The following is a 12500-nucleotide window of genomic DNA, read 5'->3' on the forward strand; positions in this document are numbered from 1 at the left end:
TAGCCCGCCTGCGGAGAGCATAGAGGCAAGGTGAACATGAGATCATATGATATATACACTAGCAAAGAATTAAATACTATGGGGGGGATGAAGTCACTGTCTGCGCACTGACTCCCCGAGGGAATTTTAATCCTCTGATCTAAAAAGCTTTCTTCTAGTGTTTCACTAATGCACTGCTGCATTTGAACATTTGATTGGTCCGTCTGAACATCGCTGTTTGAGGCTGAAGGACGCTTCGTTGTCTTTGTTGTGTGTGTGTGTACCAGGGGAGGCTGGTGGAGGTAGAAATCGGAGGACGGGCTCATTGTAATGCATTCATTACTGTACAAAGAGCCGGTGCTATTTCTACTGAGCCTTCACCAGCCTCCCCTGGTGTGTACTGCATGTAGGCTCATTCTGTATTGTTAGGTCTTTCAATTGGCATCTGCTTTGATTATCAGGGTCCATTTTCTTTAGTGTGTTGATAACTGGGTTAGTCGCACGATTTAATTGCCCTTACGTAAGCGCAAATAGTTATCAATCATTTTGAAATCATTTATTTATTGATAATTAGATGCCATGAATGCAAATGTGACCTATTCTTGCGTAACCTCATTGTTAATATGATAAAGAAATCCTATCTGTGAAAGCCTGGCTAGCCTTAATTTGTTCTTGATGAGGACCAAGACCTCACCTTGTTCTACAAACACTTTATGACGGAGAGAGGTTATTTGCAAGTTATGACAATGTGTTGTTAAGGCCTATGCATTCAACCTACCTTAATTATCCCCCTAGTCTTTCAGGTCTAGGACCTTGAGTTTAGTGTTTGCCCCCCCCCCCCCCCACACACACACACACATATACTCAGACACTCAGACACTCACACTCACTCACACACACACACACACACACACACACACACACACACACACACACACACACACACACACACACACACACACACACACACCAGGGTGGAGACTGGAGGGTAATCAGTGGCTGCAGGTCAACCTACTGCAGCGCTGCAGGGATTTCCCTCTACTGGTCTCCTCCACCCCCCTCAGCCCCCCCCGAGCTTCCATTGTCTGTCTTTCCGAAAAATAACACAGTCATGTGTTTTATGAGGACCATCACACAATATATTTTCTTCAAAGAGCTGGTGATTCCCTAGATGGAATACTGTATGTTGTCTTTGATTCTAACGGCCCCTCCCATAGGGAAAGTCCAACTCTCTCCAGTTGGTGTTAAAAACAAGTCTGTTTACAGTACAGAGCACGGTTTAGACCCTAAGGATACTGCAGTATATCAGGGCTTATACATACGTAGCAGTTTTGCGTAAATCACTTACAGTGAAATACAGGATAGTCCTGTATCTCTCTGGGGAAGTCCATTTGTGATTCGTTTCACTGACTGATGTTTATGAGTCATAGGACCATTTAAAACCACCCAGTTATGACTGTTAAGTGTACAAAACACGGACCAGATGGCCTTGTCAACACCCTTAACTTTATTGCTGTAACGTTATGGAAAATGACTATCATTAAGTTTCATCTGAATGATCATCATTGTGTTGAATCTGAAGCCGGTGTCTCCCAACAACACCTCTGTGGAAGTGGGCACTGCTACTGGAGGATTTCATCTGCTGGTATGATTATTCTTAAAGGGGTTTTGAGGGTGTATGGTTGTTGAGGTTTTTCCTTGAGGCTGTGTCAGTAGTTTTTAGCTAGTGTACTGAGTAGTCATTATGGCTTCATGATTGGTGGTGGAGGCAGGGCCCTGAGAGAGGCAGGCTGTAGCTAGGCTGTCGGGAGGAGGGCCTGGGATGGGGCGACCTGCCAGCTAGCTTGCCTCCAGCTAACAGAGGGGTTATGAAACCAGAAATAGGGATGTGGTTGGCTGCACTGACTGGAAACGATGCTCTCTCTGTCTCTGCTTTCTTTTTCACATTCCTTTCCACTGTGTTTTTTGGTTGTTTTTTTTTGTCTCCACTTTAGAAAAAAGCTTTATGCACATGTAATGTATAATGAGCTAGTGTGGGGTTACTTGTTGTTGAAGGGAATACTGTTTTGCTCAGTGAGTGTGCAGGCGGTGGTTTGAGCTAATCTTGACTAAATGTCTATCTTGAGGACAGGAAATGACCCGGTCTTATCTAATAGATTTAATCAAGGTATTGGCTTTTCCGCATGGTTGATTTTGTTTACATCCACATGCGTGTTGTGTGTCTGAATTTCTGATCAATACTGTCAATGTCGCCTCGCAAGACCATTGTTCGTTGTGCAAAACAAAATGGATAGCCCCACTTGAGACAATGTGACACAGCGTTTGTGGAAGTGAATGTGAAACACTTGTTGGGTGACTTCCGACCACGCGGCAATCTCGCCTGAACTTCCTGTGTTTATCATAAATAAGGGGCGTAGGAGCTGAAAACAGCCTTAGATAGCATCCTGCTAATGTCATTAGCTTTCAGCAGCTCCTGCTGCTGCACCATGCTAATTTAATAGCAGTGGATGATACTGAGGGGAGAGGAGGGGGGGGGGGGGGGGATAGAGAGATGGGGGGGATACCTAATCCAATTTGCATTGCTGTACATATTTCTGTCAGCTGTGTAGCTGTTGAGTTTGGCTGAGGGGGACCGCTGTCCTCGGTCTGAGCACCTCTGTCTAGTCTTGGATGAGCTTGCCTTGGGCGTTGGCAGACAGGCCCTCAGATTACGGGGATAACAACTTCAAAGACCTTCTAATAAATGTCATCTTTTTTCCTGTCATTATAGCACTTTGAATCGTGTCCAAAGTTTGTTAGAAGAACAGAGCACCACTTCAGTGTAATGAACCCAGATTAGAGAATGAGGACTTTTTGTAAATTGAGTCTCATTAAATGCAGAATTAGCCTGAGTGAAGTTATATGGTCACACCACAAGTCCTAATGTAATCATAGGAAGCAACAAGAGACTTAGAGATACTTGAAAGCACTTTTAACTAAACGTAATTTAATGTGTTCTCGAGGAACATCTGCTTGATTCTAGTGGAGTACGGTCACGTATACGCTGGGTTTGCGTACTGGAAAGTACCCTGGTCGTGTAAAACACCGAAACACCTGTTAGGGGCTAACAGTGATCGGAAGCATTTTCCTACACAATCAGGCCATCGGCGGTGCATGTAACAAGAGGAGACTGTGAATTCAGTGGTCCTCAAAGAGTAAGACTCATCCCTGGTTTCCAATGGCCTTTTCTCCCGCTGGGGAAAGTAACCCCTCTCGGGGATCTGCGCTCATGTAAATAGGCGACTTTTCAGCATGAGTGTACTCAACAGGTGGTTGGATTTTCAGTGTTGTGTGAAGTTTCTATGTTAGGCATCTGCTTGGATAAATCACAACAGACTTGGACTCATGAGTCAGACCATCTAAGAAGTTCATTATGTGAGGGTCGTCCACTGAAAAGAACACGTCTAGTCTAACAAATACTTCTATTTCAATACTTCTATTTTTTTTTCTATTTACTGGGTTAAGAAGGTTGGTCCCCAGCGACATGAACTGTAATACACATCCAAACAAATAATTTTGTGTCACTAAGGATTTACTCGACTTTCTGACTGGGATAATGATTAAGGAATAATACAGAGTGCAGCCAGCTGGTCAGTGGGGCATAGAGCTCATAGGCTGGACGGCTGACCCTTCGTCCTTTAACCTTTGACCCTGATATGTGCTGAGCTTTAACAATGAAAAGTTATCTGCTCTCCTTTAGAGAAGGTATGTCATTGTTCCTCTACCAGTCTCATTGTCCATATATGAATGACAACACAAAGAGAACCGTGAATGGAGAGGACAGATTTGCTTGGGTAAAGACCTGCCTGTTGACTCTTCCATGAAAAGCCTGAAAATACTGTGTTGGTTTGTGGAAGACCTGGCCTTCGTTTGTGATATGACACTGTCGATAAAGCACACCATAGTTCATACTGTAATTGGTCACACTATTAGAACTTTATAAGGGTTCAAAGGAAAGATCAGACTCCATTATCAGCCTAGAACAAGGGAGGCTGGTGGAGGGAGAAATCAGAGGATGGGCTCATTGTAATGCATGGAATGGAATGAGGAACAGTATCAATGGTACCAAACACATGTGTTTGATACCATTCCTCATTCCGTTCCACGCATTACAATGGGCTCATCCTCTGATTTCTACCTCCACCAGCCTCCCTTGTTCTAGGTACATAATGGAGTCTGATCCCTCGATTTCTACCTCTACCATCCTCTGACCTAGACGGTTCCAAGTTATTGTCCAAGTAGCATATGAATGATACCAGAGTGAATCACACTTGACTCAGCAGCATAGGAACTCTCCGTACTCCCTCAAAGGTGTGGAAAGTCACATCCGCCACATACTGTACAGCTGCGGCTTACTCAGACACTTAAAAACGAATTGCGTGTGGTGGTCTGTTCCCCAAGCTCCCCCGCAGGTTTTGGTAAGTTTTGCTTCCCTCGATGACATCCACACTTTTCCGGTTTCTGGTTTTGTCTTACACGATGAGACTCTAAATACAAGTCCAGACAATTCAGTCCCTTGAACTTTACATTCTCCATTATGTAACTGCGGGTTCTGAGACGCTAGTTTGCAACAGTGTGTGCGTTGCTGGTCTTAGTGGCTGGCTGGTGATGACGTCGGTGGTTTTGTGCGGTGCTGTTTCAGGAGTCAATGACGCCAGTTTGCAAGGCCACTGTGAGATTCCCTCGATTGCCTGGCTTTCAGAGAAAAAGGCCTCCCAGACAATGCAGTGCAGTTACTGCTATTCATGCTGTGGTTGAGAGACTCTGGTCTATTCAAGCGGACTCCTCTGTCCGCTATTCCAGCACTGTGCAATGGCGAGGACAGATATCTGCTAGCTCTGTCTTTTGCCATGGCAACTTTAGAATTGGAGCATAAAGCGCTGTCGGGCTCAGAGCAGTAATATCAAGCCATTGTCTCACAAACAAGCGCTTAGGCGGTGTCAAATGGCTATGACTGTCTGGGGACAAAACATCCTGGATGCTTAGTGGTACAGAGACAGACAGACCTATTCCCTGACAGTTAACATCAGGAAAACTGGCTGTCTTTGTCTTCCCCCAGGAGGCTTCTGTTCGAAATGTCCTCAGCACTTCCGAACTTTCCCCTGACTCATAACATTGGAATGTACACAATACTGTATATGACAGAAAATGTGTGTTTGTTTAGAACCATAATCTCACGATTGAGGTCGTTTTTTTTTTTTTGTTCTAACTCTGCATCAGCTAAGGTTGGTTTGAGAGGCCAGTGAGAGGCTGACGGTTTTACAGATAGTGAGTTTTACAAGGAACAAGCCTACCAAAGAGAGCCACCCCCCCCCCCACCACCACCACCACCACCACCACCACCCTCCACCCCCCCTTGTCGGCTTAAATAACCAGGTCTTCCTTTGTTTCAGTGATAAGCACAAGTTCCCTTGAGGCCTCTAGTCTAGATGATAACAGTCCTCTTGTTCTCTCCCTGTGATAGAAACTGCCTCAGTGCTGCTGTCTCTCCATCCCTTTTGTCTTTGTTCCACATTGTCGGCAGTGCCGCCAATCCTAGTCTTAATGGTCAATTTGGACGTCTTTCACAGTTCCTTCCTCTGTGTGTCAGTCTGGTCTCCATCTGTGCTGCCTGTATCTCTTCACAGGAGTCTCATAACTTACTCAGCAGTGTTCTCAGAAGAGGATCAGTTCTCCTTGTTGGGGGGGTGATGAGACACGGACGTGACGAAGTATGAAGACCGTTGGACGTGTCATTGATGCCTGGTTTTCCTCATTCCATCTCTCTTGCTTACTCCCACTTGTTATACCGGTCATATGCCCTGTCATTTGGTCTGGCGAAGGTGTGGGCGGCTCTGTCCTTTTGGATCTAAACCAGACATTTATTTCCTAATTCCCTATGTCTGAAGATGTCTAAGGTGTGGCATGTTGCTTAGAGTTTCGTGGGGGGTGTTTGCTTTTCGAGTAAGTCATTTCCTTTGTGTCAACAGTGAGTCTGTGTGTGTCATATGGGCTTATAGCCCAGCTGTGCTCTATTGCTCTGAAAGAAGACAGATCCCCAACCAATATGTACTTTACCCCCTCCTCTGCTTGGACTACCCCCCTCGCTGTCGGTCAGGAAGGAAGGATGAAGGATGGCCTGGGTATGTGACTGGGGGAGGCCGGGTGTGGGTGGGTGGGTGTTGGGGGGGTGGGGGGGTAGCAGTAAAAGGGGGCAGTTAAAAGAGTCAGGCTGTAAATTGCTTACTGGACTGCCACCATGCACCCTGCTGTGACAGACAGAGCACTCGGTCGTCACTATGACTGGAGGATCCTGGCTGACTCCCCATTTATACAACAACCCAACCTGTTGCCCCCCCCACCCCCCCCCCACCCCTCTCTCTCTTCTCTCCGCTTTGGTCCAGTGCCTCATAGTACCCGCCGCTCTCTTTTATGGCACGTAGCATCTGCTGCAGTTGCCATGCGAAGGGACAAACAGGAGAACAATGCTTCATGCAGTTCCACCAGGAGGAGGACTATTAGCAACTGCTCAGATGAGGTTTCTATTGACTGTCGTGTTCGTGTGAGGTTCATATCGTTTCCATACAGCTTCCTTCTCTGAGGCACGCCAGCCTGTTTGTGGTGCCAGGGACGCCTATAATCCCATCTCCCAATTGACTCAATGAGATGTGATATCAGCCCCTTGAGTCCAGAGAGCTCCCCCACCCGTGCCGTCACTGCGGTTAGTGCTGTGTGTTTGTATTATCAGGTGAGACAAAGGCCAGCTCTCTGCCCCTCTTTATAGAGAGGCAGATAAGGATGCTGTGTGTTTGACAGAGCCTCCTGAGTTTCTTCCCCTTAGCCGTGGATTTGTAAATACAACATGGCCCCTGATTCACTGAGCAAACTTCCTGTGTCCCTGCGAGGACCGGACGGAGGGGAATCAGACGGCTCGTTTCCTGGGTTTAGTGGCCTGCTTATTATTAAGACACCAGGAAAACGCACACAAAACCGTCCAATAGGGACGTCCAGTTGGTGTTATTGATATTTGATATATGTTTCTCATAAGAACTGCATCGATGTCTCTAATCAATACACATTAAGAGAGACTGGAATTTGACATTAATGAACAGTTTGACCGTTGACTACTCCAAAAGTACCAAAACGCTTAAGATTCAACGTTTCCCATTCACAGTGTGGAGCTGCTGGTTTTGTCCCTGTTTTACACATTTGTTATGAATTAAAAGATGAAAAACGGGTTCTGGTTGCTAAGGTTACATTCTTGGCAGATGCACTGTTGGCCTGTGTTTGCAACTCCACAATGCTTGTGTTTAGCCAGAGTAAATGAACCAGAGTGTGGCGTTTCATAGTGCAAGAGGTCATCCCTCGATGGCGTATCCTCCAGCAAAGCTCTCCATAGAGACCTTATTCATTAGACAACCGTGTCGTCATCGTGGCTCCTGTCCACGGCAGCCCCGGCCAAACTTTGTCTGGGATGAATACAGACAGGGCCTTTATTGATCGTGGGAACAACTGCAGGTTCAGGTCTCTGTCTTGATGTTGTACTGTATGAATGACCACTCGACTAAATATGTGAGAATTATGTTTACGCTCATGTTTAAAAGATGTTCCACTGTGTTTTTCATAGGAAGTGCCTCACTAGGTTACTTCTACTAATACCTAGAGTATGTTTTCTTTTTATGTGTGATCAAAGCAAGCCATTTACACTTCTCAGGCCAACAATGTCTTTATCAGTGCTTCCAGTAAACTCTTTGTGTGTGTGTGTGTGTGTGTGTGTGTGTGTGTGTGTGTGTGTGTGTGTGTGTGTGTGTGTGTGTGTATGTGTGTCCTCCCTAGGTCTAACCTGAGACTGTGCCAACTCCAGTGGGTGGAGCTGCCTTGACCCCTCACTGCCCAACTGGCACCACTGGGACATCCTGAATCCTGGTGGAATTCTTGACGACCCCTCTGTCCGCCCTTCTCTTATTCTCCTTCTCCTCCTCCCCTCCTTCCTTCAACTCTCCTCCCCTCATCTCTCAGTCCTGGGCTCGTTACTCAACCCCTGTGAAGAGAGGAACAGTAGCTGGCAAGGATGAACAGAGTCTGCCTGCCAAAGCAGAAAGGGAGATAAAAGAAGGAGAGAGAGAGAGAGAGAGAGAGAGAGAGAGAGCAGAAGAGCGAAACTGTGATAGAAACCAAACAACATATTTAAGATGCTCTGGAGAGAGAAAAACACCAACTTCACTTACGCAATATGAGCTGAGAAGCCTGTGTACAGCTGCCCACCTGGACCAGTGTACCTGTGGATCTTACTGAGTACAGACACACACACACACACACACACACACACACACACCTCGGTGACGCAGTCGCAGCGGAGAGACCTTACCCTGCACTTGGAGCGGATTCGAGCGTTATTCCCTGACTGGACTATGCGTGTGTGAGGAGCAGACACCATGCCAGCCAAGGGGAAGTACCTGTTGAACGACCAGGAGCTGAAGCATGAGGCCCTCTACCGCAAGTTCTCCTGTATCAGCCAGTACCAGCCGCTGGTCCTGCTGTTGGGGCTCTCCATGCTGGCCTGCGGAATCCTCATCATCCTCTTCTTCGCCCTGCGCCTGGTGAGTAGTGGGCACAGAGATCTAGAACCCTGGAGTGACTGTCATCATAAACATATCAATTATGATGCGTTGCTTCTTTCAGTGATACTCACGCATAACGGAAGGTGATTCACCTATTTACGACTGCATCTAGCTGCAGTTTACCCAAGCTGTTTAACTAATTAACTCTAATGAGCCGCCCTATGGGGAAGTTTCTGTAATTCTAGTGTTCTTATATTTCTACGGTAGTGGAAAGTACACACAAAGCCCTGTTAATAACAGATAATCAGATACAGTGCTGGATGCTCCGGCTAATAGATTTAGACAGGGTAATTAGCATATTAAAAACACCATTGTAACACGTTCTGTAAATCATTGTCTACTCTGTGGCAACACTGTATTGATTTAGAAACCAGGGGAAGCATGTGGAGGTAGAAATCAGAGGACAGGCTCATTGTAATGCATGGTAACAAACACTATGATACCATTCCTCATTCCATTCCACGCATTACAATGAGCCCATCCTCCGATTTCTACCTCCACCAGCCTCCCCTGGTCAACCTACATATTGATCCACAACATTAAGATTTTACCTACCTATTTTGTTATCACAACATCCCTGCTGGTGACTATAGTAGATGTGACTGATGTTGTGTGGAGAACACAGACTGAGGAGACATTGAACTCTTCACAGTGTGTATGTGGGGGGTTGGGGTATTGATAATAACTCCAGTCCTTGTTTAAATATCTGACTTTGGCATCATCGAGAAGAGTGTTCTAAGAGTGTTATTGTAGTTGTGTGAGGGGAAGTGGCAGGGCTTTGGGCCGATCCAGTGATGTCTGACAGGCTGTTGACGTTGGCAGGGCTGGCAGCACTGCTCTCAGCCAGGTGTGGAGGCTGCTGCCAAACGGGGCCTGCGGTGTCCATCACCAAGCCTCATTATTGCTCTCTGAGGGAAAATGAGCCTCCTCATACTTTCCTGTCATTGTGCTGCTCCGTGCTCCTCCCAGACACTGATGTATACGGGAGAGCTCCCATCACAGGCTAAAAGTCACATTTTCCCTTCTCTCACAATGCCTGAAGACCCTGCTCTGTTGCCAAGGGGGTGAGAGGAATTAGGAAGGAATGTTTCTATGGCGATGGGTGGTTATATAATGCTATTGTTACGTGCGGAGGCCTGTGAGGACAGTGTCATAAAGTCTGTGTCAACTTATATAACTTTCCTCTCCGCCGTGTGGTTAGCTACCTGGCGGAGGGCAGGGCTCAGCCAATGAGAGCGAGGCCATGCTGGCATCCATTTTCTAAGTGCCACTTGAACAGATCGCCGGGCCCGGATTTGAACAGAGAGAGAGTGTTCTGAGAGTGCTGTCGCTTGTTATGTGGATAAAGGCATTTGGATTCTGAGTAAAATAAGAGTCAGAAAGTCTTGAGAGCTTTGAAAGGATGCTTTTAGAGTGTGGGTGTTGCGTAACAGATCACAACTCGATCCACCAATGGACAGGCTGATCGTACACACTCTATGCATCAGTGGAGGCTGGTGGAGGTAGAAATCGGAGGACGGGCTCACATGTTTGATACCATTCCTAATTCCGTTCCATGCATTACAATGAGCCCACCCTCTGATTTTTTACCTCCACCAGCCTCCCCTGCTATGCGTATGTATTGCATGGTGTGTGTGTGTGTCTGTGCTTGTTCAGTAGCTTAGGTCATAATTAAAGAATTCTACTACAGGATCTTCTCTCTAACCATAGAATAATTACACTCTCTTCTTACCTGTAGATCGATGTAAGAATACACCAACAGTCCCTTCTAGGCCCTGTTTGGTGTCTCTTCTAGGCCCTGTTTGGTGTCTCTTCTAGGCCCTGTTTGGTGTCTCTTCTAGGCCCTGTGTGGTGTCTCTTCTAGGCCCTGTTTGGTGTCTCTTCTAGGCCCTGTGTGGTGTCTCTTCTAGGCCCTGTGTGGTGTCTCTTCTAGGCCCTGTGTGGTGTCTCTTCTAGGCCCTGTTTGGTGTCTCTTCTAGGCCCTGTTTGGTGTCTCTTCTAGGCCCTGTGTGGTGTCTCTTCTAGGCCCTGTTTGGTGTCTCTTCTAGGCCCTGTTTGGTGTCTCTTCTAGGCCCTGTGTGGTGTCTCTTCTAGGCCCTGTGTGGTGTCTCTTCTAGGCCCTGTGTGGTGTCTCTTCTAGGCCCTGTTTGGTGTCTCTTCTAGGCCCTGTTTGGTGTCTCTTCTAGGCCCTGTGTGGTGTCTCTTCTAGGCCCTGTTTGGTGTCTCTTCTAGGCCCTGTGTGGTGTCTCTTCTAGGCCCTGTGTGGTGTCCCTTCTAGGCCCTGTGTGGTGGCTCTTCTAGGCCCTGTTTGGTGTCTCTTCTAGGCCCTGTGTGGTGTCTCTTCTAGGCCCTGTTTGGTGTCTCTTCTAGGCCCTGTTTGGTGTCTCTTCTAGGCCCTGTTTGGTGTCTCTTCGAGGCCCTGTTTGGTGTCTCTTCTAGGCCCTGTTTGGTGTGTGGGGCTGTGGTTAAACGTGGTAGTGGACTGGAGCCCCTCCCTCCTGCTACCATGGAAACTAGCCTGCTTAATATATAATGCTGAGATGGCCTTCTTGGAACAGGGACCTTTACAAACACACACGCACGCACGCACGCACGCACGCACACACACACACACACACACACACACACACACACACACACACACACACACACAAACACACAGACACACACTCTCTCTCTCTCTCTCTTTATTTCTTCCCCCTGTCACTTTCTAACTCTCTCTCTCTCTCTCTCTCTCTCTCTCTCTGTCTTTCTCTCTCTCTCTAACTCTCTCTCTCTCTCTCTCACTCTCTCTCTCACACACCAATTTGTATCTCCACCTCCCTCTTCTCTTTCAGTAACTCAATCAGAAAGTTGTGTCCTCTAGAAACAGGACATGACGCAGAGCCAGATGTGGCAATAAGCGTGAATAAGTCTGCGTAAGCCTGGGTGCTGAATTACATATTGGTAGCTCTCCTGAAAACACAGTGGATAGAGAGGAGGGCCAACAACTTGTGTTCCGTGTTGTTAACACACACACGCACACACACACACATGCACACACACACACACACACACACAGAGCAAGACAACTATGCAGTTGTTCATAGTTAGAGATAAGATCTGCAGGATCAATTACAGCGTTGACTGGCCACTATGTGCGGGATTACTTTTAGGCTTCATGGCTGTACTGTACATATATTGCAACAATTGAAACCCTCCCCTCAGACAGAATGTTTTATTGCCAGGATGTTAGTCCTTGTTATTGATTGGCCAAAGTGTGCCTCTGGAGAACTCGGTTTTTCTGACATTTCTATGCCTGTAGATGTATCCAGATCTGCAGAATTCAATAGAGGCGACCTTGGCTATGCACTGTGTATTGTGCAGACGTTACTGCCCTCCTAACCTCCCTCCCTCCATCTCTCTGCAGAGTGCAGAGGAGCACTGTGCGTTTGTGGCGGTGGTGAGCTGCAGCCTGTGTGTGTTCCTGGCTGTCTTCGGGCTGGTGTGCACCGAGACCCTGACACAGCGCTGGAGGAGGCTGCTGGGCCTGGTGGTCTGGGCCACTCACCTCGCCATGGGCTTCACCTTCATCTTCAGCTCACCCCTCATCGTGCCCTGGGACCAGGTACCGCACCGCACAACCCCACACTCAGACAGAAAAGAAAATATGGAACGAAAACAAATAGAATAGCCGCACACTCAGACACAAACAGATGGCTTAAGAGTGCTTGGGCCTCGGTGGAGAAGAAATAAAACAGACGCTCGTTCTCGCTCAGAGGTTCGATAGTTTATTCGGCAACATCGGTACAATAAACTTTGTAATCGTTGCACCGGAGCGAGAGTAGTGCGGCTATTTTCTTTTTCTCCAACCTTCAAGTTCTGCCCGCCGCCTGCACCTGC

General features: G+C 47.2%; 1 protein-coding gene across 2 annotated transcripts in view; it reads left to right on the top strand.

The window, feature by feature from the left end:
• adcy7 (adenylate cyclase 7) overlaps positions 1 to 12500 on the top strand; it is a 43536-nt gene that overhangs the window by 14013 nt on the left and 17023 nt on the right. For both annotated transcript variants that reach the window (XM_083691555.1, XM_083691556.1), the window contains exons 2-3: positions 7834 to 8597; positions 12028 to 12225. In XM_083691555.1, coding sequence (XP_083547681.1) covers positions 8433 to 8597; positions 12028 to 12225 — 363 coding nt within the window. In that variant the 5' untranslated portion in view covers positions 7834 to 8432. The remainder of the gene's footprint in view (positions 1 to 7833; positions 8598 to 12027; positions 12226 to 12500) is intronic.

The sequence above is a fragment of the Argentina silus genome, assembly GCF_951799395.1.
Source record: "Argentina silus genome assembly, chromosome: 19".
NCBI lineage: Eukaryota > Metazoa > Chordata > Actinopteri > Argentiniformes > Argentinidae > Argentina > Argentina silus.